This window comes from Heliangelus exortis, chromosome 2 (genome assembly GCF_036169615.1).
Source record: "Heliangelus exortis chromosome 2, bHelExo1.hap1, whole genome shotgun sequence".
NCBI lineage: Eukaryota > Metazoa > Chordata > Aves > Apodiformes > Trochilidae > Heliangelus > Heliangelus exortis.
This window is the reverse complement of record NC_092423.1, coordinates 64,857,388-64,882,234: the sequence shown is the minus strand read 5'-3', so window position 1 is coordinate 64,882,234 and position 24,847 is coordinate 64,857,388. Positions and strand designations below refer to the sequence as shown.

The 24,847-nt window shown below is 38.5% G+C and overlaps 1 protein-coding gene across 1 annotated transcript in view; it reads right to left on the bottom strand.

Moving 5' to 3' along the window:
- Positions 1-8,310: 8,310 nt before the first annotated feature.
- The window catches only part of LOC139792920 (orofacial cleft 1 candidate gene 1 protein homolog), a 35,055-nt gene continuing 18,518 nt past the window's right edge, over positions 8,311-24,847 (bottom strand). The window contains exons 4-7 of the mRNA XM_071736892.1: positions 24,593-24,679; positions 20,672-20,755; positions 15,066-15,235; positions 8,311-8,487 (exon numbers count right to left, since the gene is read on the bottom strand). Coding sequence (XP_071592993.1) covers positions 8,311-8,487; positions 15,066-15,235; positions 20,672-20,755; positions 24,593-24,679 — 518 coding nt within the window. The remainder of the gene's footprint in view (positions 8,488-15,065; positions 15,236-20,671; positions 20,756-24,592; positions 24,680-24,847) is intronic.

Sequence of the window (24,847 nt, the reverse complement as noted above, 5' to 3'; positions counted from 1 at the left end):
TCAAGGAAATACCAGTCACACCAAATATCTTGAATTCATGCAATGTCCTAGCTAGGTAACACCTAGTTCAAATTCCCCTCTTCAGAAACAGATGTTTGCATATCCAAGTTTAGACACATTGCTTCAAACCAGTTTCTACTCAGACTTTGCCTATGTCTTTATTTTATTATTTTATTTTTTTTTAGAAACATGCATACATATATATATATATATATATACAGACACATCAGTAAAACTACCTCTCTAGAGCATCACTAAACTGTTTTCCAGATTCCTCTGCCAGAAGAATTGCATCATGTAAGTGCCCAATCAATAGCAGAAGCACTTAGAACATCGGTGTAAATGTTAGTCCCAATTAGGTACACGGGAATTTCACCCAAGCCAAGACTGATAGGAGCCAAGGACAAAATTCAAGTTTTAAGGACTAAGGAGAAGCAGCAGGGGGTCAACCACCTTTGAAATTTTATCCCTGAGCTGCAGTCAAGTCAACTTGCGCCCAGTTGTCCTAAATGGAATTAAGAGAAGATGGTTCTTGAATGGTACTAACTAATTTGTAAAGCTGAAACATCTGCAAAGTTAACTTTTCTCCTTCAGAAGAATGGTCTGTTTGGAACTTTGTACTTATTTAGTTTCTCATGATGGAAATTATTTCACTTAATTTGGTTAGAGCTGCATTGACACAGGGGTTCATTACAACACCCATTTGCTTGCAATTCAATTTAAAATTAAATACACTTCGTTGTTGATTTTATTACTTTTAAACTACTGTATCTATTGCCTTTATTAGCTGCTAATACACAATTATGAAGGTAAACAGTTTTCATTACTGAACATCAAACATTTAAATAACCACATTTGATCTCTTTTTGGGTTGCACCATTTTTCTCCTTTCCTTCCTTTTTCAGGGTATTAGATTCAAGAGAAGAATTTATTCAGTGAAGTTAGGCCTCTTTTGTGCTCACCAGCATCCTCATCTCCTATCACAGCCGAACATAACTTCCTTGGCTGTACCCACAAGGGTTATTTATTTCCTCCATTCATTTCTTTACAGGTAACTTGATCCATGTATTTATCTGAAGGTCATATACAACTCACATAACTTGATCACAAAAACATTGCTCCAATTCATATTTCCTTCACTCTCTAGGGTAATTCAGAGGCAGAGATGAAGGGTGCTGGGAGAAGCCATTTGGTCACCTTTTGAAGTGCACTGTGTGCCACACATAAAAATCACAGCCCAAACTGTGTATCTGAAAATGAGGGGTTCCAGAACAGAGGCCTCTTTCAAAAGTAAATGCTTAATTTTCCTAGGCCTGAGGACCTTTGCTGGGGAGAAGTTCCATTCATTAATATCTGTAAAGCACTGAAAGACCTCTGGAAGGAAAGCACATCAGATAGAAGTACAAAGTAGTCCTTATCTCACATACCTTTGAAAGAGTTCATGAATCCTGGCTAGCAACTTCTGCTTCTTATGTTGAGAGACTTCCTTGTGCTGCTTTGAGTCCCACATGCCAAAAAAAAATAAAAAAAAAGAAAAAGAAAAAAACCTTACAGTTTGCTTCCAAAGGTACAAAAAGGACATGGAAATAAAAGCCATAAATGTACAATTTCCAATGCTTTGACTTATGTCTTCTCATTGACGGTTTTCAGAAGAAATTAGGTATTTCAGCCACCCTTACTTTATTCCATTATTTTTTCCATATATTTTTCCATTGTTTTTTTCAATTTTTTTCCCATTATTTCTAAGGGAAACTGAGCACTAATCTTGTTTTACAATACTGATTGGTATATTTGTGAATGGTATTGCCCAACAACCCTTATTTTTAGAACACCTAACACATAGTCATATATGCATGTATAAGTGTATTTGTACACACATACCAAAAAATATAACATACAAAACAGTGAGGCATAAACCACCACAGAGCCCACAAACTTGCCCCACTTTTAACCTGCTCCAAATCTTGATGCCTTGTCTCACTACAGCTCTTTTTAAGTATTTGGCATTTTTGGAGTTTACAACATGTAGGAGGTTAACTTGCATGAGCAGTCCTCTCCCTCCACAGTCCTGCACCTCTCCAGCATGAAGCTGGAGAGCCTGAAGTTATTTTACGCATGCACAGCAAGCTGAAAAAGTCATTCCATCAAGAAGCCACCATTTACATCTTTTGGCCTGCATTCTCTGTGCAAAACCTGAAAACAATAACCCTGGTAAAGATTACACACTCAAAAAAAGAAAATTCTTCTCCCTGACTTGCATTGTTCAGAGCTCTTGCTGAATATTCAAGGGTATCATGTCTGGATCTTCTACTGGTATCCCTGAGACTGACATGTGCACTCAACACTACCAATATACAAGGATTACTACTGTATACCCTGGTACTGTTGTCTCAACAACAGTAAATATTATGCTCCACTTCCCAGTCTCATCAGTCTTCAAAGCCAAAAAAAAAATCCATCTTTATGGGAAGAAAATGTAATAGGCTATGGAGAAAAACTTCCCATTGAGGCTTCATATCTTACTATTGAAGTCTCTCCTTTCTTCCAAATACCAAAATTTCTTTACAAATGTCTGGCTGTTTACAAGGATGTTTAGGAATCTCTGTTGAAGGCTAAGGTAAAGTGTCCTGCTTTTTTCCAAAACAAAAAATGCCACAGTATAGAAACAGACTACAAAAAAACATATTACAAAATCCTGTGCAAGTAGGCTTAGTTACTCGCATTAAAACTAGCATTACTATTTAACCCTATAAAATTAAAGCAGAGACATCATAGTTACCTTAAAATACAGCATGATTTGTTGGGATTCCCTAGCAGAGCACCTCAGATGGGTGCAATAAATCCTGCAGGTGCTGGTTAAGCATCACACAGATACAATGGGAAGTGTGACGTGACAAAACTGCCTCAGAGCAAGACCTTCCATCTCCCTGCATGGCAATTGTGATGTGTACAATGGTCCCTTAACCACTCCTCCTCTGTTAGTGGGAACGAAGCCCTCCTGGACCTGGACAGCTTTTGGCTGAAGTTGTCTAGGAGCCCCTGGCTAGGGACTGAGGTCTGTTTCTCTCCCACCACCACAAATGCTGACACTGATTTTCTTTCCCCAGCTCCTTGAATCACCACCTTCACTGCTTCCCCAGGAAGGGCTGGGAGACGGTTCCGGTTCTGGCTCTGCTCCAGCAGCACTAGCAGCTCTCTGGTTAGGGTGATCGGATCTTCTTCATGCCACTTCCTAGAGTCCAGTGGGGGCTGTCCCAAGAGAAGGGCCAGGTTCTTGCTCCCCAGATGCCCTTTGGGAACATGTTCCTTTATGGGGCCCTGTCCCATCAGCAGCACAGACCAAGCAGTGACACTGAGCACTCCTGCAAGCTACAGGCACCAGGCTGCTGTAGTTTGGGAGGGTGCACAGCAACCAAGACTCTGAGAAGGTTTTAATGACAAGAACTACAAACTGAATGACATCGGGTGTTTTCAGAATCTGGTGGCAGATGAGAAAGGGTTTAAAGTTTTGGGCTGTGGCACTTAAAGCTGAAAAAGAAAAGAAAAAAAAGAAAGTGGGAGGGTGGCTTGGTTCGGAATTTGTCTCCTGGATGCAGCTCTTGGTGGTGCCCAAGATGACAGCTTTTGAGGTTAAGAAATTAAATTAAATAGAAAACTTAATTGATATAAAAGCTCGAGTAACCATAATAGTACAACACCATTCAGACATTACCAGTCCAAACTTACAACGAGCCAGAAGCAGAGAAGTATTTTTTATTAAAAATTGATTGTATTACCAGACTCCCTTAGCTGCCCAATCCCCTTGTTTATCTTCCTAATCTTAATTAAATAATGAATATTCAAAAGAAAATATGAATTGGGGCTCTCTGTATGAACTGCACTGCTTTCTGTCTCTCTGCTTCTGAAGAGGGAATATGATTTAAAACTATTTCTTCTGTACCCTAGTAAAATATTTGTCACAGCATGCCATGATAATTCTTAAAAAGCTCTATCATCTACCTAATAAATTTGTTAAGTTTATTCAAACCTTATTGAACAGGAAAAGTGCAATGAGTCATGGTTAATATTTCTTTACCTACACTAAGAAATAAAATATATCAAAAATTCAATGCTTAAGGTGCTATTTGGAAAACCTCTATGAGTCTGTAATACATCTTCTACATGATTAAAGGAAAAAAAAAAAAAAAAAAAAAGAAAAAAAACAGGAAACTTGCTTCAAAATGAATTATTCACCACCTTGAATAAATTTCCATCTTTCCTATTTGCAAAACCCCAAAGTCAGTTATGTAAATTTTAACCTACACTAATTACCTCAGGGGTGTGCAAGCTAAAGGAAAGTAGATGCAGTAGAAAAAAAAAAATCCCAGACATTTCCAATTTAATAGAGGAAAAATGTGTAAGTTTTCAAAAGCAGAGAAGCTCATAATGTGTTTGGGTTTTGGTTTTGTTTTTGATTTTCAATGTGGAATAATCATTGCTGCAATATCCTCTGAACCAGAGAAATAAACCCAAATGTTTTTTCTCAATGGGATATACCATCACACAACCTTCTAACTAAGCACTTCTTTCTCATCATGACACCAGCATTGTCTAGACTGTAAAAAACAATCCATTGTTGACAATGAGCATTTCCAAAAAGAAGGCATGAAATGTGGTTTAGTTTCGAGTCAATATAGACACTGAGGGCCACTTGAGCCAAAACAGTGACTAAAATCTCAGAACCACTCAACATCCTTCAGAGCTCACCTCGGATGTACCAGAGAAAGCGGGGTGTTGTTTGTAAGGAGAAAGGCTCCATCTCAGCACCAATTTGTCTTATTCCCCCATCCTGACACCAGGAGATACTTTAGCTGTGACACAGCTCCTTCACAGATTTTCCTCAGTTTCTGCATCTGCTATACTGAGGTCTTGTTACTCAAATGGCCCATCTACTGATTTTGGAAAGCGTTATCACACTTGAATAAAGACCCTTCAGTCATGGCTCAGACTAGAGACACACAAGGGCAAGTATTGTTTCTGCTGCAGACAATAAGAACTTTACTCAATACTCTTAATCAGTGTTGAGTAGTTATTTTCACTGTGAAATTACTTGACAAACCATAGGACTTAGTTTCTATAGTAATTTTCAGTTTGGAAAAAAATTAAAACCACTACCCAAACATTACCTTTCCTATTAGGAGAAAGCCCACACAACTCAACAAAGCTTTGAAGCAAAATGAAATTGGTTTTCTATCATTTAACACAAAAGGAGCATTTAGGCAAAGTTTTTACCCTTCTCTTTTGGTCAGTCCTAGCACTGATATTACAACCTTCTGGTGAGGTACTGACCCCACTGTTGCTTGACACAAGTTGAGCCTTGGCCCTGATGAAATTGTACTGTCTGTAAAGAGTGCTGTAGGGATCTACTTTCCCACAAGTCCTCCTCATTAAATCAGGGCCATCAGAGGCAGTGTGGAGACACCACCAGTTGGACCACCAGCAGCCTCCCACTGCCCACAGGGATCCTACATATAGAATCACAGAATCATCTGGGTTGGAAGGGACCTCTGAGATCATCAAGTCCAACCCTTGATCCACTACCGCTGCAGTTACCAGACCATGGCACTGAGTGCCACATCCAGTCTCTTTTTAAATATCTCCAGGGACGGAGAATCCACCACTTCCCGGGGAAGCCCATTCCAATGTCTGATCACCCTCTCAGTAAAGAAATTCTTTCTAATGTCCAACCTAAACCTCCCCTGGCACAACTTGAGACTGTGCCCTCTTGTCTTGCTGAGGGTTGCCTGGGAAAAGAGACCAACCCCCCCCTGGCTACACCCTCCTTTCAGGGAGTTGTAGAGAGTGATGAGGTCTCCCCTGAGCCTCCTCTTCTCCAGGCTGAACAGCCCCAGCTCCCTCAGCCTCTCCTCATAGGACTTGTGCTGGAGTCCCTTCACCAGCCTAGTTACCCTCCTTTGGACCTGCTCCAGGACTTCAATATCCTTCCTGAACTGAGGGGCCAAAGATCCTGGTTCAACTCTTTGAGAAATCATATGGCTACCAAACAGTGCAGGTAGTGCTGTCATTCCACCAGTAAACAAATGCCCATATAAAAAGCTTTTACCTAGGATTTCCATCTCAGCATCCCAAAATGTTTTACAGTGACAGAAATCCTATCCATTCCTTTTTAACAGATGGGCAAAGTGAGATGCCAGTGACCTTCCTGAGCAAAGTGTCAGCAGGACAAAAGACAAAACCCATGGCTCTAGTCCCATCAATGCCACTGAGTTCCTCTCCTTCAATTGTCTGCTGCTGGAGATTTACACCCAGTGACTGTCAACATCTAGTGCATTATACTCCACAATAAAAATAAAAATGAAGAACCATCTGAGATGAAGAAAAAAAATTTTACAAGAAAAGTTAAAATTCCTTTCGGGAACATTCTGACAAAGTGAGATTTTTGGAAGGCTTTTCTTCTACATGTTAACTACAGAGACATCACAAGGAAATTAGACATTGAGAAGTGGGATAAGTACGCTTAATTTGAAAGGAAAGACTCTAGTAGCTGGATAAGGGCTCCCCTTGAAATTGCACTGTCCATTACCTGTTGGAATTTGGATGACCTTGTCTTGGAGATGGCCACGAGCCAGGAGATAAATTTGTATCAAAATCCTGGACACATGGTTGTATTATTCATGGTGCATTCTGCCAAAAATGTGCAACAAATTCTCAGACATTTTTACACGGCAAAGAGAAAAAGAAAATTGCATCCCCCCATCCCATGACTTTTTTTCCAAATAGAAAATTAAACCTGTTTGATGCTCATGAACATAAAATTAAAAACTTAGGCAACTAAGCTATCTATAACAGTAAGGGAAAAAAACCACAAACCTAAATATCATACCCTCTCTTAAAATTGTTACTACAGAACACAAAGTGAGATTTACTTTAGTTATGTTACAGCCTTATTACACTGAATAATAGAGGTACATTTAATGACAACTGATCATTTTGATAGATTTGTAAGGCATTGCATTATTGACTGAGCTACCAGTCAACATGGGGAGGCAGTTTTCTGCCACTGAGGTGGATGTTTTTATAAGACATACATATAAAAAACACTGATTTTAAATAGTTATGGAAACTAAATCCAGCTATAAAGAAGGTGTGACAAGAAGGACCCAAACATCCCCAAAACTCAGAGATGTTTTCATTCAGGGTTTAGTTCCAAGGTGACAGTGCTTACAAATTAAAAGAACTTGAATTCTTTGTTTAAGGTGCACTGAGGAAACTCTGGAGAGATGGATGTTTCAGAGATACCCAGCTTCTACAAAATAATGATTTTGCCTATCCAGCCTCAAAACAGAGAACTTGTTTTTCTCATTTCTGTCTGGTTGTTCACAGAGAGAGCACCTGTAGTTTCTTCAGAGCCACCAGGTATTCCCTCAGATGCTTCTTATTTCACAGTTGAGAAGATATAGCTACAAGGTCATAAAGCTTTGATGTCCTCATCAAAATCTATAGTGTTGTAAGTGTATGCAAGGCCATCTATCAGAGTGTCTGACAACCATAGCCAAGCACTGAAATTATACAACACTGAAATGGTATTTGCCATCAATGAAGAGACTTTAAGCAGAAACGTACTAGCCTGTCAAAGCTCTGCAAGTTCAGATGGCTCCAGATCAGCCTAGAAATTACCACCTACTTAGAAGCTTCAGGAAATTTTAACCTAAAGAGAAAGATATAATGGAAGATCCTAAGAAAAGATAAAGAAAGATCCTAGGAAGTGACAATGGAAGATGTTAAGAGGAAGGGGACACATTTCCTCCAGTAAAAACTCACACAGCACAAGCAATACTATTGGAAACCAAGTGAACTGTGTCATTCTATGGATCTAAAATGAATAGTTCACAATAAAAAGGAACAATAAAAAAATATTCATAAGTCATATAATGAATGAATGTATGTAATTTTACAATCTTCTCTACTGTCTGGATACTGACAGCAAATGATGGCACAAACTACTGAAGAGAAACTGAAAGGAAATACTTATTGGTAATACTGAGCCTTTTTTTTTTTTTTTTTTTTTTTTTTGTGGTTTTCCCCCATTCTTCCTCAATTTAAAAACGTTTGTTGATTTCAGCACAGAATGTTTTTATTATTTCTATAACCTTTTCAAAGTCCCTTATGAAACTTTATTCCTTTAATCCTCTTGCTCTTCCCTAAAGCAGGTATCTAATTTTAGGTCTGTTTTGCAGACAAGGAAAACTGAGTCATAACAACTAATATGCTTGTTACAGCCCCATAAAAAAATTATGCTTAGGTCTGAGGTTACAGTCTACTCTGTCTTTCCGAGTCCCATGCTTTATCCTGACTGTCAATAAAGCACTGCCTCACAAATTTGTCTCCATAATTGTAATCTAAAAGCACAGGCTTTAACTTTATCCAGTAATTTCCATTTGTACTGGATTTCCCATCATCTTCTGTTTCAAGTCTGAAACTCAAACACTTTATAATTAAAAGTGACATTCACTTACAATCAGTACATGAAAATTACAGAGAGGAAAACAATGCTTTAAGCACAGTTTACTATATGACTGTCTTAAATACAACAGTGGAAATCACAAGATGCCATGCCTAATGATTTTTTTCTCTGCAGAGAACAGATCTTCTGCAAGCCCACACCCTGCTCCATCTCTCTGCGGCAAGTTACAAGTAGAAATCATTTCAGATTTTCAGCTGAAATGTAAGCCTTCTTTCTCTGATTTCAATGCTGACATGAGAAATTGTATCATGAGATCATACTATGCCAACACACCTTTGAGTGAACGCGTTCATTTTAGTCTGTGTTCTCATTGTAACCACTCATTCTGGAAAGCTGCATCCTGTCTGCGGGCCTGGCGCAGCAGTAAGAGAGACCAACTCTGTTAACATATTGCCAGCAGGTTGAGCAACAGTGATAATTTATCACCTTTGTACTAAGCATGTAATGCAAATGGATATTTCCAAATACTTCTATACCTTGTAACTTACAGATGACCTGGCTCCACACTAACAAAGTAGTGTGAACTTCAAAGCCTTTAAAAACTCAGGTTACAGATTATACATGGAAAACTTGGTATACCTCAAAGTTAGCCTTGCTTTGAACTAGGCAGCCTCCAGGGGTCCAGTCCTTCCCCACCTGAATTAGTCTGTTGTATGAAGCATAGCTCAATAGTACCATCAAGTAAAGGTTCCTCTTGGCAAATTCAGCTTTACTGTAAGACCATAGAAGTAAAACATTTACAACATCCAGAGCATTTTACTTACTTGTAGCCAAGTAAAATCTGTGTAGTTTAGTCATAGAATCATAGAATGGTTTCGGTTGGAAGGGACTTAAAGATCATCTAGTCCCAAACCCCCCTGCCATGGGCAGGAACACCTCCCACTAAACCAGGTTGCTCAAAGCCCCATCCAACCTGGCTTTGAACACTTCCAGGGAGGGGGCAGCAACAACTTCCCTGGGCAATTTGTGCCAGTGTCTCACCACCCTCATAGTAAAGAATTTCCTCCTAATACCTAATCTAAATCTCCCTCCTTCAAGTTTTAAACCATTACCCTTCTTAACCCTGCTAAGGAGTTTCTTGCAATAAAAGCCAACCAACAATAGACCTAGCTACACCTGTGGCTCCAGTTTCACTCCAAATGTATTAAAATTACAAGGAAAATCTATCTGGGGAAAAAAAAAAAAACAAACAAACAAAAAAAACAAAAAACAAACAAAAAAAAAAAAACAAAAAAAAAAAAAACAAAAAAAAAAACAAAAAAAAAAAAAAACAAAAAAAAAAAAACCAAAAAAAAAAAACCAAAAAAAAAACAACAAAACCAAACCAAACCAAAAAAAAACCAAACAAAAAACAAACAAAAAAACCCCAACCAAACACAATTCTGTATAATACATGAGCAAAATTTGTTTTCATTGTATTTATACTTGCAGATTCATGACTCTTTACCAGTAATCCTCAATCTTTCTTTTACAATTCTTCTGAGTTCTGCTTCTTTTAACGGGTGGTCAGTATTTTATGAAATCACTTAAAACTTCAACAGGACTTGGCAATCACTGATTCTCTTTGAAGAATCTTTCCAATTGCTTTTGTTTATTGAACCATAGAAATAGACTTCCTTGCTGGAATTTGAATTTGGATAATGAGCCAGAGAGCTGACCAGTCAGATTACCTTAAGCAGCAGCAAATGCAGTATCATCATTTACAGTAGCTGTAGGATTCATTGTTCCAGCTCAACAGAATACCAAGAACAGCTTTAGTTGTTTAATTACCCTTGTGATCTTAAAGAGTGAAAGAACACAGTAAAAACTAAGTTAACTCCTTTATCAGTGAAAAATAATAGAGGTTTTCATTCCTCCCATCTAAATATTTACTTAACTCAAAATCCATGAAACTCATGAATAAAGCATTAAAAAGAGAATTACAGTTTAAAAGAGCATCTATATCAATATTATGAGTATTGTGACAGCACAGCGACAGGCCCTCTACAAACATAAAACATCTTTACCACAGTTCTGCTTATTGTTGGCATTCGTTTCCATAGTCCCCCATTCAGCTACTCACACCACTTTATAAAAAAATAATCTTTATATCTGATTGCACAGAAGCAATGGAGAAGGAACCTTAAATATCTGGAGGTTTTCCAGGCTTCTCACTGAGGAAGCAGAAGCAAGCCTGATAGAATAAAGGTATTTAAAAACATCAGGTTGCAAGCCTATGGGTTAGAGCTAGCTACACATATTGGGATGTCTCATACTATCTACACATCTATCCCCTAGCTACATATAATGGGATGTTGATCCAGCTTTGGGTCTGCTGACACACATCTGGGGACCATGGACACTCACTAGACAGGGTGTCAAAAGTCCAAGGAGCAGAAACAATATACCCCTGGCTTTAGGAAGTTTCCCTTATGAAGTCACCTTCAATTCTACTTTGCTCTTAGGTGCACAAGTACCATATTCACTAAGAATGACCACACAGGGTTGTACAGTGCTTAGCAGGCTGCAGCTTTCATAAGGGGAGATCTACGTGACCCATCAGGGTATAAATGACAGTATAACCCAATGGGGTAGGACACTGAAAAAATATACATTGTTCTTTTATATGACTTAGCCCCCTGATTAAATTCCTGGTTGGAGGGTAGATTTGTCATCATCTTGCATAGTTCCAAATTTTACCCACATGTTATCCACCATTAACCAAAGAAAAACTGATCACTCCATCATCATATAAATTGATCTTTCTCTGAACTGGCAAAGCAGTGATGATATTGATGCTGTCAGAATATTAGGTCTAATGCCCAGAGGCATTAACATTTGTTTAACCAAAAGGTAAATCTCTTGATGAAAGGCAACATTTTATTACTATTCACCTGCAGCAAATAGCTAATTTCTTACAATTATAACTCAGCTGCTGATACTGGAGAGCAAAACTTGCACTTTACTTTCAGAGACCCTTGAGCAATTCATGTTGAAGTCATGGATCAAAACCAACTATTAGAACTGCAATGACCAAATCTTGCAAGGTGTTATGCCCAACACAGAGGGATAAATATAGCAGCTGAATTCTGTAGAGACAGTGGAGATTCTGGAGATTCTGAGCAAATTGTCTTTAACTAAGAATAGCAATCAAGTTGCAGGAAGAGGATGTCCAAGCAGGAAACACATTCCTGATTTCTGGAGCAGTAGTTATCCTTTTAATTTCATCATCCACATAAAACTGAGTAATCAGTTTTATTGTCCGAGTCCAGCTGTCTCAGAAAATCCTGGATCTGATACTTTTCCATGCATTTGATCTAAAAACTGGTAAGATTATGCTTCCAAGGCCCCATCAAGAGCAATAGCACCCAAATCACCTGTTTGCCTCATCCTCAGCAGTCTCTCATATTTTGAGATCATCTTGCCTTTAAACAAACACATTAAGCCAGCATTACATCAGGCCCTTCCCTGCATATTTCTCTGCTCTGCAAGATCAAGTTCTGCCCATAGCATGTATCCCTGCATTGCCCCATGACAGATGATTTTCTGCAGCATACATAACCCACCTTGTTTGTACCTGCTCAGCTTCTACCACAACAAAGTCCCAAAGTTATGATTTTCTCTCGATAGAGTTTATTTTTCTTTATTAAAAGCAAATATCATAGGGGAGTTTGAAATCTGTGGGGCTACGTGGTAGGCTGCAGGAAACAGTACTGCTTTCCAGATTTAATGTTCTTTAACGTGTTTGTTAGCAGAACACTGACATCTGCTTAGCACTTTTTTACAAGGATTTATCAGCTCTCCCCTGGAGTATTCCTTACCAACTTCAACTATCAGCTTTTGCATTTAGAAAAAAGAATGTGTAGTAAGTAACAATGTGGCTTAAAGTTCCAGAGCTAAAATCTTGCATGAACATTTTGGTTTTTAAATTATTTTGGAAAATGCCTCTTCTCTTTCAAAATTGTTTGATCACACTGATGTCATGCATTGACCTGCTGTTTAAGCAAAAGCCACCCACTTCTATAAAGCTACAAAGTAGAGAAGAAAAGCAATAAACTAAAGGATAGATAGTTAATACAGCTATCTACAGTTAATATAGCTATCTTCTTCATGCCAATGGTGCCAGCAAAGCTCTAATGCAAATCAGATGCCTCACTGGAGAGAATTTTTGGCAGTCTAAAAAGAAACAGCAGTAAAGTGTTTTTCTGAACCTTACTTAAAAAACCAGTCTCACATACTTTAAACTCTCACTTGCTATTTTTAACCCTTGGGCTCCCATGGTTTGTTTTTGCTTTGTAAAAGTAAAGGAATGTGAGAGAGATGTCTATTACACTCCTTCACTCAGCCTGAGGGATAATTACTCAGTTTGGTAGACATTTGAAAATATTATGTTACCTCTAATGGCAAAATTGATAGAAGCTTGTTTCAGGCTCACTTTATGTCATTATGGCAGATTAAATTAACTAATCATAAATTATGCTGGCTAAAGTACATCTGCTACTCACTAAACCTGCAGTAGAAAGGGAAGGAATTTTTTTTCCAAATACGAAGTAAAAGCTGTGCAGTAAATTCAAGACTTTTTCAAACTAAAAAAAGTTATATTCAAGCAAAAAGAGCTGGAAGTTTTCAAAAGATGGTAGCAATAAATTCTGAAAACCATGACAACAATCTAACACTGAACCTGTAGCTGATGTGGAAAGGCATCAACAGAGGAATGCTGCAAGAGTAAATTCACATATTAAAGAGTAAAGATGGTCCACCAGACAATAAAAAAGGTCAATTAATAAGAATAAGCATGCTCATGTTATCGTTAGGTGCCTTTGAATACCAATATGATATAAGATGCACGTGTGTGCAGCCTCTACTTCGAGGTCACCTTCAATTTTCTGTTCAAAGGGGCTGAATGTACCATGTCTATGTGCTTCCAAGAAAAAGTGGACATATACAACACTGATATAGAAGACAATATAGATTTCACATTGATCCTTTTGTCACCTTTCACCTTGCAGGATGCAGATGTGACAGCTGATATCATGTCAGTATGAATGAATTCCTCCAGAGGGCAGGGACAACTGAAGTTAGAGATGTGCGGGAGGAATGGGGAAAAAAACAGAGGTATTCAAGACCTCTTTAGTGAAGTATAAAGTATTGAGTCCATATCTGTAAACACATGGTACACCATCTCAATCAATCACATTAAATGATTATTTTCTTTCTTTTCAAAGAAAATAAGGAAGAAATGCAGTATTATCTATACATGTGGATTCATATATGCAGTTATCAAGTTAAAAAGCAGAATGTTGTTTTGGAGTGACCAGATAGTTTGCTTCTGTCTGGGAAGCAAACTTTGAACACTTTCAAAAAGTCCAAGTAAGATGATCAGCCTACCAGTGAACATGTTTAGAAGAAAGGTAAAAGAAGGTTTGACAAATCTGTGCTCCTTCAGGTGTCACAGAGCCCCATGAAGTTTTGAAGGCATCCAAATAGCTCAAGCTTAGTTCAGTGTGAATTCTTAACATATTACAAAGTATTCTGGAAAGATGCAGCACTCTGTTCACTCATTCACAGGCTCTCACTTCATCAGTCCTTTGAGGCAGGTGATGGTCTTAGTATCATCTGAATCATTTTCTGTCATGATACCATCCCATTTCATGTTCTTTGAACAGTATTCCCTGAACTACCTTCTATGTGTGATACCTACAGCTACATTAGACTTTACAGGACAGCAGTGAGGAAGGGAATTTTATCCCTCACTGTCACATAGAAGGCAGTGATGAGGTTTAGTTCTGCAGTGAAAAAATTCTAAAGCTTCCTCTGAAAATAAAAGGAAGCTTAGATCACTATCAGTCACTGGATAACCTATTTTAAGCCCATCAGAGCCAGTGCACTGTTCTCATGTTGCTAATTAAAAATGATAGCTTCATCAATTAAGCTCCCTTCCTGTCCCCTAGTCTTAGTATGATTTTTCAAAGGGACAAATGGTAGTTCTGTGCCCTTGAGTATCACTTCCGCTCTGAAAACCTGTGTGTTTGTCAACATGAACCTGACCTTTTCTCTTTACACTTTGAAATGTCAAAAAGAAAGTCATAGGAAGCTTTGCCACCCTGAAAAATACAACAGATTTATAATCTGGGAATCATCTTATCCTCCATACAATGAATCCTCCATACATAAATGCTTCCTGGGCTCCAACCCGAACTTGCTCATTGATAGATGAATAAGTCTTTGTTAAATTAGGCAGAGAGCGATATCCTAAGCTTAGGCTCTTGATTGAAACTCAATTGCAATACTTACTACAGAGCAGTAAGAGACACTGCACCACTTAGGAAAAAAGCAATAATCTATTTTTATTCACATTGAAATGGAGGCAAAGAGCAAGGTCCTGCTGCTAACTTAGTAAAGTGCCGGTCACACAAAGCAAGCCAACGAAACAGGTTATCTGTTCCTCTCTCAATATATGTATCACCAGGCAATGAAATAGAATTGGGGTGTACAAGGTTAACAAGCCAGCATCATGTTAGGAAGCAAACGATAAAATTCTCTTATAGTTCTTAACTCTGACCTGTTCCAGTGAAAAACTGCCAAGCAGAATTATGTCATCCTGAACATCTCTCTCAAACTGTTCGATATATGAAGGAATCACTTCATCTTCAAGCTCCCTCTGAAGGTCATGTGCCTTACTCGAGCTGACAGGCATCACGGAGTCTGGAAAATCTTCACCGGCTACACGAGCTGCTTGAAACAAAAGTGGCAGGTTGTGTCTTAGCAAATGGGAATTCATTCACTGGTTAGTACCTGCCCAATTCACATTTTTGGCCCACCAACATTTTAAGACAACAACTATTGCTATAAAATGTACAGGAATAAGTAACAGCAGTAGAACTGACAGCTTCCAAGTGCTGTCACCAGAACAGCTTTCCTCAAGAAAGAGAAATATCTGCATAGAGGGATAAACATGTTATTTAAAGTTTGCTCCTAAAGAGTTTTAAAAAGGGGTGTTTCTACATTTCCAGGGCCATTTCACTGCCCTGTGAATCTTAAAGAAATTGGGATTTGGAACAACTTTGGCTTTTGTGCCTGAGGAAGAAGAGGAATAGCTGGAACTGGAGAAGAGTCAAGCATTTAATCTTTCTCCCACTCATTCTGAAAAAACAGATTCCTCCCACAGGTGTGTGCACACAGCTCATACCTAATCATCAGGTATCAGGTCCAGTTCTGCTCTCACCCACATCATTCCCCTTATTTCACTGTGGTGACCTATGCAGAACCAAAGGGGATGTGCTGCACATAAATAAAAATATATCCCATTCATAAAGTCAGCTTTAGGGAGAAGCTGTCTCTTTTTTTTTTTTTTTCTTCAGTTTTATTCATCATACTACAGTACTAATACTAGCTTGGGTCATAAATAATGAAGACAACTATTTTTGCTCATTTGTCCATGTTAGGATCACTGAGAAATGACAGATACCAGGTTTTCCACATCAGGCTTTGTCTTTCTTGCCTCATGTTTCTGTATGGAAGTGCATGCTTTTTATAATTCTCTGTGCCTTTCACTACAAGAAACTGCCATATCCAGTTATTTGCTTCTCAGTTTGTCCATCCTAAGACATGAAAGCAGTTGAAAGATTATTTTCTTTCTCGCTCCCCTTTGAAGTCTCTCATTCTCTAATGAAGACCAGAAAAGGAAAGATAAAACTAGGGCTATTAAAATTTTCAGTTTTGCTCTCTAGTCATTGTTTAATGACTTTAATTGTTGAGCCTCCCGAGTACTTAAATCACCTCAGTGCCACCAACACACAGGAAGTAGGGTGGGTTTTTTTAGCTAATTACAACAGGATACAATTCAAAATCATGTTGGGGGAAGTACAGTAGATATAAACAATCCAAACCGTTACCCCAGGGTACACAATCTCTTTATGTAGTATCTCACAAGCCTAAGGAAAAGTGATTTGACCTACAACAACAAACTGCAAAACCAAAACAATATTTACATTTAAATTTGCTGTACCATTAAGGGTTTGGCTAGGAGAGGGAAAATCCAGGAAGCACAGCAGAAGGAGGCAGTGTCAACAGCAGAAGATGCAGCACTGCTTGTTTTTCTCAATGCTGTATTGTACACAATGGGCCATATATTCAGCTGGTGTAAATCAGCTGCTTCACTGCTTTCACAGGACAAGTGCAAAGTTATATCCTGGTAGGGCTGAACATTCCTTTATCAGGACCCTCTATATATAAAGAATTACTCCCTACATAATTAAAAAAAAAAAAAAAAAAAAAAAAAAGAATAAAAACATTCAGTTCACAAAGATGGCCATGCAGTTTTTATTATTTTTGTGAAGAATCATGTGAAATTAAGTCAGTTTTTGTGGAAGACACTGGGTTCATTAGCACATTTTGTGGAAAAAGAGCAGAAAATGAGAGAAAACATTTCAAAAGCCTTTTTGAGGGAAGCAACTGCTAAAAATGCAGAGATAAATCATGATTCAGATTTGAAAAATATTTGATGAAAAGGCTCATATGCTCATTTAAGCACAGTTGGAAAAACTGTTTGTTTGCCTGAGCTGGAGACAGAGAGAGAACAGGGTTGTTCATCTGGTCTATTCCTTCCACACCAGCTTTGCAAAAAGACCTCAGACTTGGTCACCATCAGGCTGCTTCTTGTCTGAACTGACCCACAGGTTAAAGTCTTGAGCTGCTTGCCTGGAGCAATGCTTGACCAAAACAAAGCCTCCACCCTCCTTGCTGTACCAAAAGTAGTCCCAGAGCTAAAAACGTTACTACTTTGCACATGGGATGAGATGGCTGAAAAATTATGAGGACTTTTATTGATATATTGATAAACTGATTAGAACTAGATTATCCAAGTTGCATCAAACTTTTCATTGTGTCCAATGTACTTAACAGCACAAGTAATACTTTCCACACAGTTTAAACCACTTCTTCTCTTTAGCACAGGCTGCATTTGCAGATGCAGTGCTGTAACTAAAGCAATCTCTCCAGTGATAGCCTGGCTGCTTGTAACTTCATTTTCTTCTGCATTTGTCCATCAAATAGCACTGGTTTATATACTGAAATGAGATTTTAGAAATAAGTTCACCAGCAGACTACACCTCAGCATGAGTTTGAACACAGCATGAGTTTGAAGCAGCTATAAACTCCATATGGAGAAGGCATTTTGGCTGCCTGGTTCTAGAAGACTCTGTATAAATTGTAGCTAAAAAAGTACAACACCAATGGCTCATGAATCCATTTCAAACAACTGAAATGCTCCAATACATTGGACTTTGATTTTTGTGGTTGCTGCCAAAGAATGGCAAAATAGAAAAATACTGGTAAAAAATACACAAGCAACTGAAAAAACAAGCAACCATATCACCTTTTAAGTTGTTTGATAATATGATATAACACATATCACAAGAGTGACCAACAGGTTACTCAGCTACAAAATGCTTTAAATATCCAATTCTATAAATTCTGAGCCAGGTTCTTTCCTCCCCTTTGGGGATCATCTATTAATTAGGACTGTATGACTACGTGATTTTTCAGCTCAGTGGTCAAATGAAGAAAAGAAGCAGTTCTGCAAGAGTGTAACCAAATGAATCCTAGTTTTCTATGGATTTTCTGATGTCTTATAAGGGTCAAACTCCCATATTAGCTTTTCTCTCAGTGGAGACATTAATAATGCTTGTCTACTCTGCTCAGCTGCCCACTTCCATAACACTGGTTGAGAAGTCAAACATGTGATGCTTGCTCATTTTTTAAAAAAGGGATTGAAAGTGAACAATGGGTTTAAAAATTGGAAAGGAGAAACACAGGCAGAAATAAATACACCCCGATATACACATACAGAGGTAGAGACTAAGTGAGTCTCCTCTCGTCAGGAAACTCCTGCTCTTTTCTGGCTTCTTTTTTTTTTTTTTTCCAATTAAGCCAAAAAAAAAAGAAAAATCAGCTAAGACAGGGTGCAACATTGACCTACATCACTAGCTTTGATACCTATTAAGGTGCTGTTAAGAAATAAAAGGCACCTCTCAAGACACAAGACATCAGTGTCTTGTGCAGTGTTTCCTCTACTTGCTGCCTTCATGTTTACACATGTGGGCTTTTATGTGCTCCTGGAGCATGAAACATGTGTGTTAATAACTTTGTTTGCCCTTAAATTAAATTAGGGCGCTGGTAGCTCAGCAACGTTTGCAGCTTCAGCACAAGGTCACTGACTGCAGAGCACACCTTGTACATTAAAATGGCTTTACAGGGGTAAGAGATGTGAGCCTGTCTCACACCTCATGAAGCCAAACAGTAATAAGACCATTTTCCTCTTGTGGTGGTTTGATATTGCTAATTGGAGAAAAAGACATTTTTAGTTCAAATATGCCTGGTGAATTTAAGTCAAATATTTTAGGAGATTAATGAAAACTTGGTTTTCTCCCTAAATATGCTATTTTCTGATGAGATTTACTCCTCTACAGTTTCTGTTCATCTTAGCAACACTTTTTAATGTTATTTGTACCATGATATAAAGTCTTGTGGCACCTAGCTCAAGGGGAGAGCAACCACTGGTGGATGGGAGAGGCTTTCCCATTGCTCTCCAGTTCCCCCACTCAAAAGTGGAGATACACATGGTGCAATAACTTAGCTCACTTAACCTTTAGCCATGCAAGAAGTGATGGTCAAGTCTAAGTCAGTTGTCCAAGATCCTTCTAGAGCCACGGGAAAGAGAACTGCCTCAAGGGAACAATTTTTCTACTCATCTAAGAGGTGTCTGTGTGAGCTAAGCCAAACCACTCCCCAGAGGTGCCTCTCCTTCCCTCTCCCATCACTCTGGGGAAGCCCCAGAAGAGAGTTTTCAGAAAGTTAATGGAAAAGGTCCTGGACCCTACCCTGGGAAAGCCTAAAATATGTCATCAGGACATTTTCCTTAGTCATAAAGACTTATTTTTGATGATAAAGTTATCGAAGGATATGAAATTATATAAATACTGGTAGACAGGGACCACATAAGTATCACAGAGAACCCTTATCAGTCATTCCCGTAGAAATAATGTTGGCTTCAAAGCCGAACATGTTTTTATTTAAATCTATGCTGTTGCAATGAACAACCTGTACCACTGCTATAATCTTTGTCAGCAATGTGGAGCTCTGCATTAAGATGCAACAGTAAAGGTCTTGCTAAAAATTTGCTAAAGCTTTCTGCTTAAACTATCTGCATGAATTTAGCTATGATAGTTCTACTTCCTTTTCTTTGCATTTAAAATGACACAAAATGGGTTGCAAAGATGTGACTGATATGACCAGTGCCAACTGAAGGGATTTTGCAACCCTAGGCAAATGAAATTGTTTGCCTCTTATAATGACTCAAGCCTCTTCTCCTGACTAAATAATCCTACGACATGTTGCAGCTCCCGGAGCTCCAGTGCCACAGGCAACCACCTGCTCTGTCTCTCTGAAAAGGCAGGTCCTGTGCAGAACTGAAATATCACAGGGAACCTCATACAGATAGAACGACCAGAAAATGCTTTTCCACAAAAGACTGAAAACGGAGCGGGGGGGCGGAGAATACCCAAAACTATGAGGATAGCTCTGAGCTGGGGCTTGTTCACATGTCACTTCTCCTAGGAGGAACACGTGCACCTTGTGGAGAGGCTGAGGTAATAGCAGCCTCATTAATCAATGGGTATAATATAATGCCTGTAACAATAAGTGAAACTAAAGTAAGGCTGTTGGCTTGAGGTGAAGAAGTCATCTTCTACACTTGATTGTTTTTGCTGCAAGTGAATCATCAATTCGTATTTTCTAACAAAGCCAGAGAAAACTTTTTCTTGTTTACTTGTTAGGGTAAATCCTTAACTAGATAACTTCATGGTATGAGATGAGCCATCTATCTGACAAATGGGCTACCCCTTTAGGAGCTTAAATAAGGATTTACGTTTCTAACTTTGAACATATGATATTTCCAGTCGTCATTCATAAGGGTGAAATTAAACATGCAGCAAAACAGCTTACAGAAATCATCACTTAACATAAACATGACTTAAAAAAAAAAAAAAATTATACTGGTTTGCATCAAAATCAATGTTCCTTTTTTTTCTGAGTTTACAGGGCCACTCTTCTCCCCATATCCAGACCCATAAGTGTTTTATTTTTCTTCATGCAAATTATTTTATTTACCTTGGAAGTCCTGCATCTCGTTTTCTTCATCTAGAAGTTTCATCAGTTTCCCATATAGAATATGCTCATCACATTTCACAGGATCTTAAAAAAACCACAACAGTGAAATATCTTCTGATTCTTGCAATAGTATTTCTTGAAACGCTATTTAAACTTTATTTGAAGATATAAAAATATGAAAGTTAAGAAGCCATTAAACACTTAAAAATAGTTTTCATAGTGCTAGTTTCATAGCAGAGATGAATAATTTTCTTTGTTATGATAGTTCAAAATAAAAATATACAATTGTATACTTTTAATAGGTGAGAAATATTCTATTTTTATCTGCACTGAAACTGGTTTACTAATTCTGTTAATAGACTAGTGGAAATGACTATATTAAAATTACCAGATAAATTCTGTTTGAGTCTTAACAGAAATCAAAGTACTTAATTTCTTTCCCAATGTGATTTTGGATCTTTAGTAGAAATTTTACTTTGCTGTCCATAATACTAACAGCTTATCATGTACAAGCAGTCATTACAGCACACTGAGTTCTGAATTTGTGGACAGTCAGTCGTTCAAATTCCCAGTAACATTTGAAGATTTTATCTGGAGCAAGGGACACACACATGCTATTTTTTCCATAAGAACAAAACATCACTTCAAGACTCTGTATACAAGGAATAAATCACCAGTTGAGACTGTCTTCTCTTCACATCTCCCAGACCCTGCCTGCTCTAAGTTATCAGTGAAGACAGACAGGTAGAAGACCACAGAGCTACACACAAGGTATGTATCATACATACAAGGTACATACAATTGAAATATAGCTGCAAGCAGCCTTTAAGTGCTCTTTTGTGGTGCTCAATGGATTCTTGAAGAATATATTTTCTTTACCATGAAATTTCAGAGCCAAGTTTTTCAGTTATGCTGAGCATTCAAAGAGGGAGGCTTCTGTAAGCACAGAATCTTTTACCTTTTTTATAATATGTAACGTTGAAAGGTTCCCTTGGCGAAGGGGGGAAGCAAATCCATAGTGGGGTGTTGTTTGTTCTCAGGGCATTATCAACTGAGAAATATTTCCAGAACAAATTTAATTTATCAAATATAGAAAAGATAATTGCTAATATCTTAATTTTCAGATAATAACTCATTAAAGAATCCCATATGATGAACACATTAAAATTATATTTAACTTTGTATAATAGAGTTAGTGGCTGAAGATTTGCTTTTCACCAGCTATTCTCTTTGGGCATTGGGCCCGACTTGCTTAAGTCATAAGAAGGGCATAACTTTGAAGTGTGCCCTGATTTAATCATCTTGTTCTGCTCTTGTCTCTTTTTAGTTACTATCTGCTAGCTGGAAAGAGGAGGTACACAAATATGGTTTCAAATCAGGAGATGACCGTGCAGGACCAGACTTCGAGTTCTACCTATATTTTAAATTCTGTCCACTAGGTACTAATGTGTTTTTTCTTATTTAACACTTGTACAAGGAAAAAGAAACTAAACAATGAGCCTGGTTTGTGAGTATCACCAAATCAGACAGGCTGAGGTTGGCAGGGCTCTATGGAGGTCATCTGGTCCAGCCTCCCTGCTCAAATAGGGCTGCCTACAGCCAAAGTGCCCAGGATCATGTCCAGGCTGCTTTTGAGTATCTCCAAGGTGGAAGGTGGAAGGCTTGTTCTTGGCAGAGGTGTTGATAAATACAGCATTATAACTGCTCTGCAGGATGTCAACACAGCTAATCTGAAGCCAGTATTGTCAAGAGAAGTTCTTTTCCCCCTCTACTCTGCCCTGGTGAGGCCACATTTGGAATAGTGTCCAGTCCTGGGCTTCTCAGTTCCAGAAGGACAGGGAACTGCTTGAAAGAGTCCAGAGCGGAGCCTCCAAGGTGATTAAGGGAGTGGAACATCTCCCTTATGAGGAAAGGCTAAGGAACTGGGTCTCTGTAGCCTGAAGATGAGGAGAATGTGGGGTGACCTCATTAATGTTTATAGATACATAAAGGGAGAGAGCCAGGAGGATGGTGCCAGGCTCTTCTCAATTATGCCCAATGACAGGACAAGAGGCAATGGATATAAGCTTGAGCATAGAAGGTTCCATATAAACATGAGGAGAAATTTTTTTACTGTGAGTGTGACAGAGCACTGGCACAGGCTGCCCAGGGAGGCTGTGGAGTCTCTTTCTCTGGAGACATTCAAAACCCACCTGGATGTGTTCCTGTGTGACCTCCTGTAGGTGACCCTGCTCTGGCAGGGGGCGTTGGACTCAATGATCTTTTGAGGTCCCTTCCAACCCCTGACTTTCTATGATTCTGTGATCCTGTTGCTAACAGACCTTTAATAAATGTGTTACCTCAACCTTTGACTGGAATTATGTTGGGGAGAAAAAGAAGGAATCCCAAAGGACAGATGCTCATACATGGATCATCATAGTCCATTATGCAAGTGCCTGCAGCCTGCTCTCCTCTCCTATCCCAGAACTGGATTGACTTTCCCAGAACTTTCGTATGTTCCAAATTTAAAACAAAACAAAAATAAAAATTAACAAAAAACAACAGCAAAACAACTCCTAACATTTAAGGTGAGTGTGTGTCACTCAGCCACCTTAACATAGGCAGGAGAATATTTTCTCCTAATGAAAACTGTACTTTCTTATGTCACCATCTGTATATGTTTCTAGGCAAACATGTAGTTACAGAAATCTGATCTTCTTTTCATTCTCTGGTTATGAAGCAGATCATGGTTCATGAAGCCCATTCATGAAAAAGAACTAAGATAGTACCAACAGAAAGAAGTGTTTCATTTAAAAACCCTGAGCCAGAAGTTGACTTCCAACATATGACATTGCTGTCTCACACAAAAAAATGAGGAAATTATATGGGTTAGATGCAAGTCACTCTTAATAAACCTTGATTTTTTTTTTCAACAGTACATAGACAGTACTTAACGTACTGATGTGCATTAGATCCTAGTTTTCTCAGTCACAAAGATTTAAATTTTAAAAGTTTAAACCTCCATATTTATTAAAAGTTTCTCTGAAACTTTTCTCTGAAGGGACCTACTTTGTTAGAGTAGACAACTATTTTAGGTTTGACTGCAACTACAATCCCTAGAGAGTCTCTATACTACAAATAAGCACAAGGTTTTAAAAAGTGGAGGGCTAGGAAGGTAACACAGGAGAACTGCACCTTGCCTGCTCTTGGGCTGTTAGTGCTTATCTTCAGGAGCTGGGCAAAAGCATTCAGCACACGCATAGCTAAGCACTTCATTAACATGATGAAGTTCTTACTTAAGCCCACACAAATTCAGGCAGGCCCAGTTCCCACCCTTTTTATCTAAAAGCCATGACAGCAAGGAGAACTTCCTCCACTTGCAGGGAAAGACATTACCCTCTGGTTAATCTCTCTTATACCTATGCATAACTTCTGTTCTCCCAACTCTGCAGAATCACACCCTCCCACTGCTCCCTATCACCCACGGAGAACAAAGCTAAACAGGCAAAAAGAAAGCCCTCTCACGTAAAGGAAATTTTACAAACTTTGGTGTTTCCTTCTGTTCAGGTCAGTAATAAAACTGCTCTCTAAGAAAGACTTCAGGAGCAGGTTTGCAAAATAGACAGCTTAGTTCTCAGTTCTGGACTAACTTTGTCAATTAAAGAGAACATGGTGCAGACAAAATGTTCTTGGAGTGTGCTTCATTTTGCTGTGGTAGCAGAGTGAATACAGCACAGCCTCACTTTTACCCATCCATTAACTCACTGTCCTTGATCAAAGACTATGTATACTGCTTATCCTGTTCAGAGCAGTTAAGGCTTATAATTTAAATTGTAAACCTCAATATTTAAATGGAACTGCATATGTGATCTTTGTCACCTCATTTTCATGAATGGAAAAGAATATTCTGACACCAAAATTACATACTTAATTCTGCCTCACCTTCTTCACTGACCTCCATCCCACACTGCCTTGGGTTTATTTCCTCATCCATCAACGGGTCAAAGTAATTTCTGCTGTATTCATTTCCTGTGGAAAGCACATGAAGTAAGGGTCAGCGATTATTAGAAGCACATGAACCAAAATGTTAATTTTGAAATCGACACCAGCAAGCAAAGGGGCATTTTTTTGCTACTTTACAAGCTTAATTTTTTTAACAAGTCCTCTAAGCCTACTAGTACTGCAATTATCATCTTG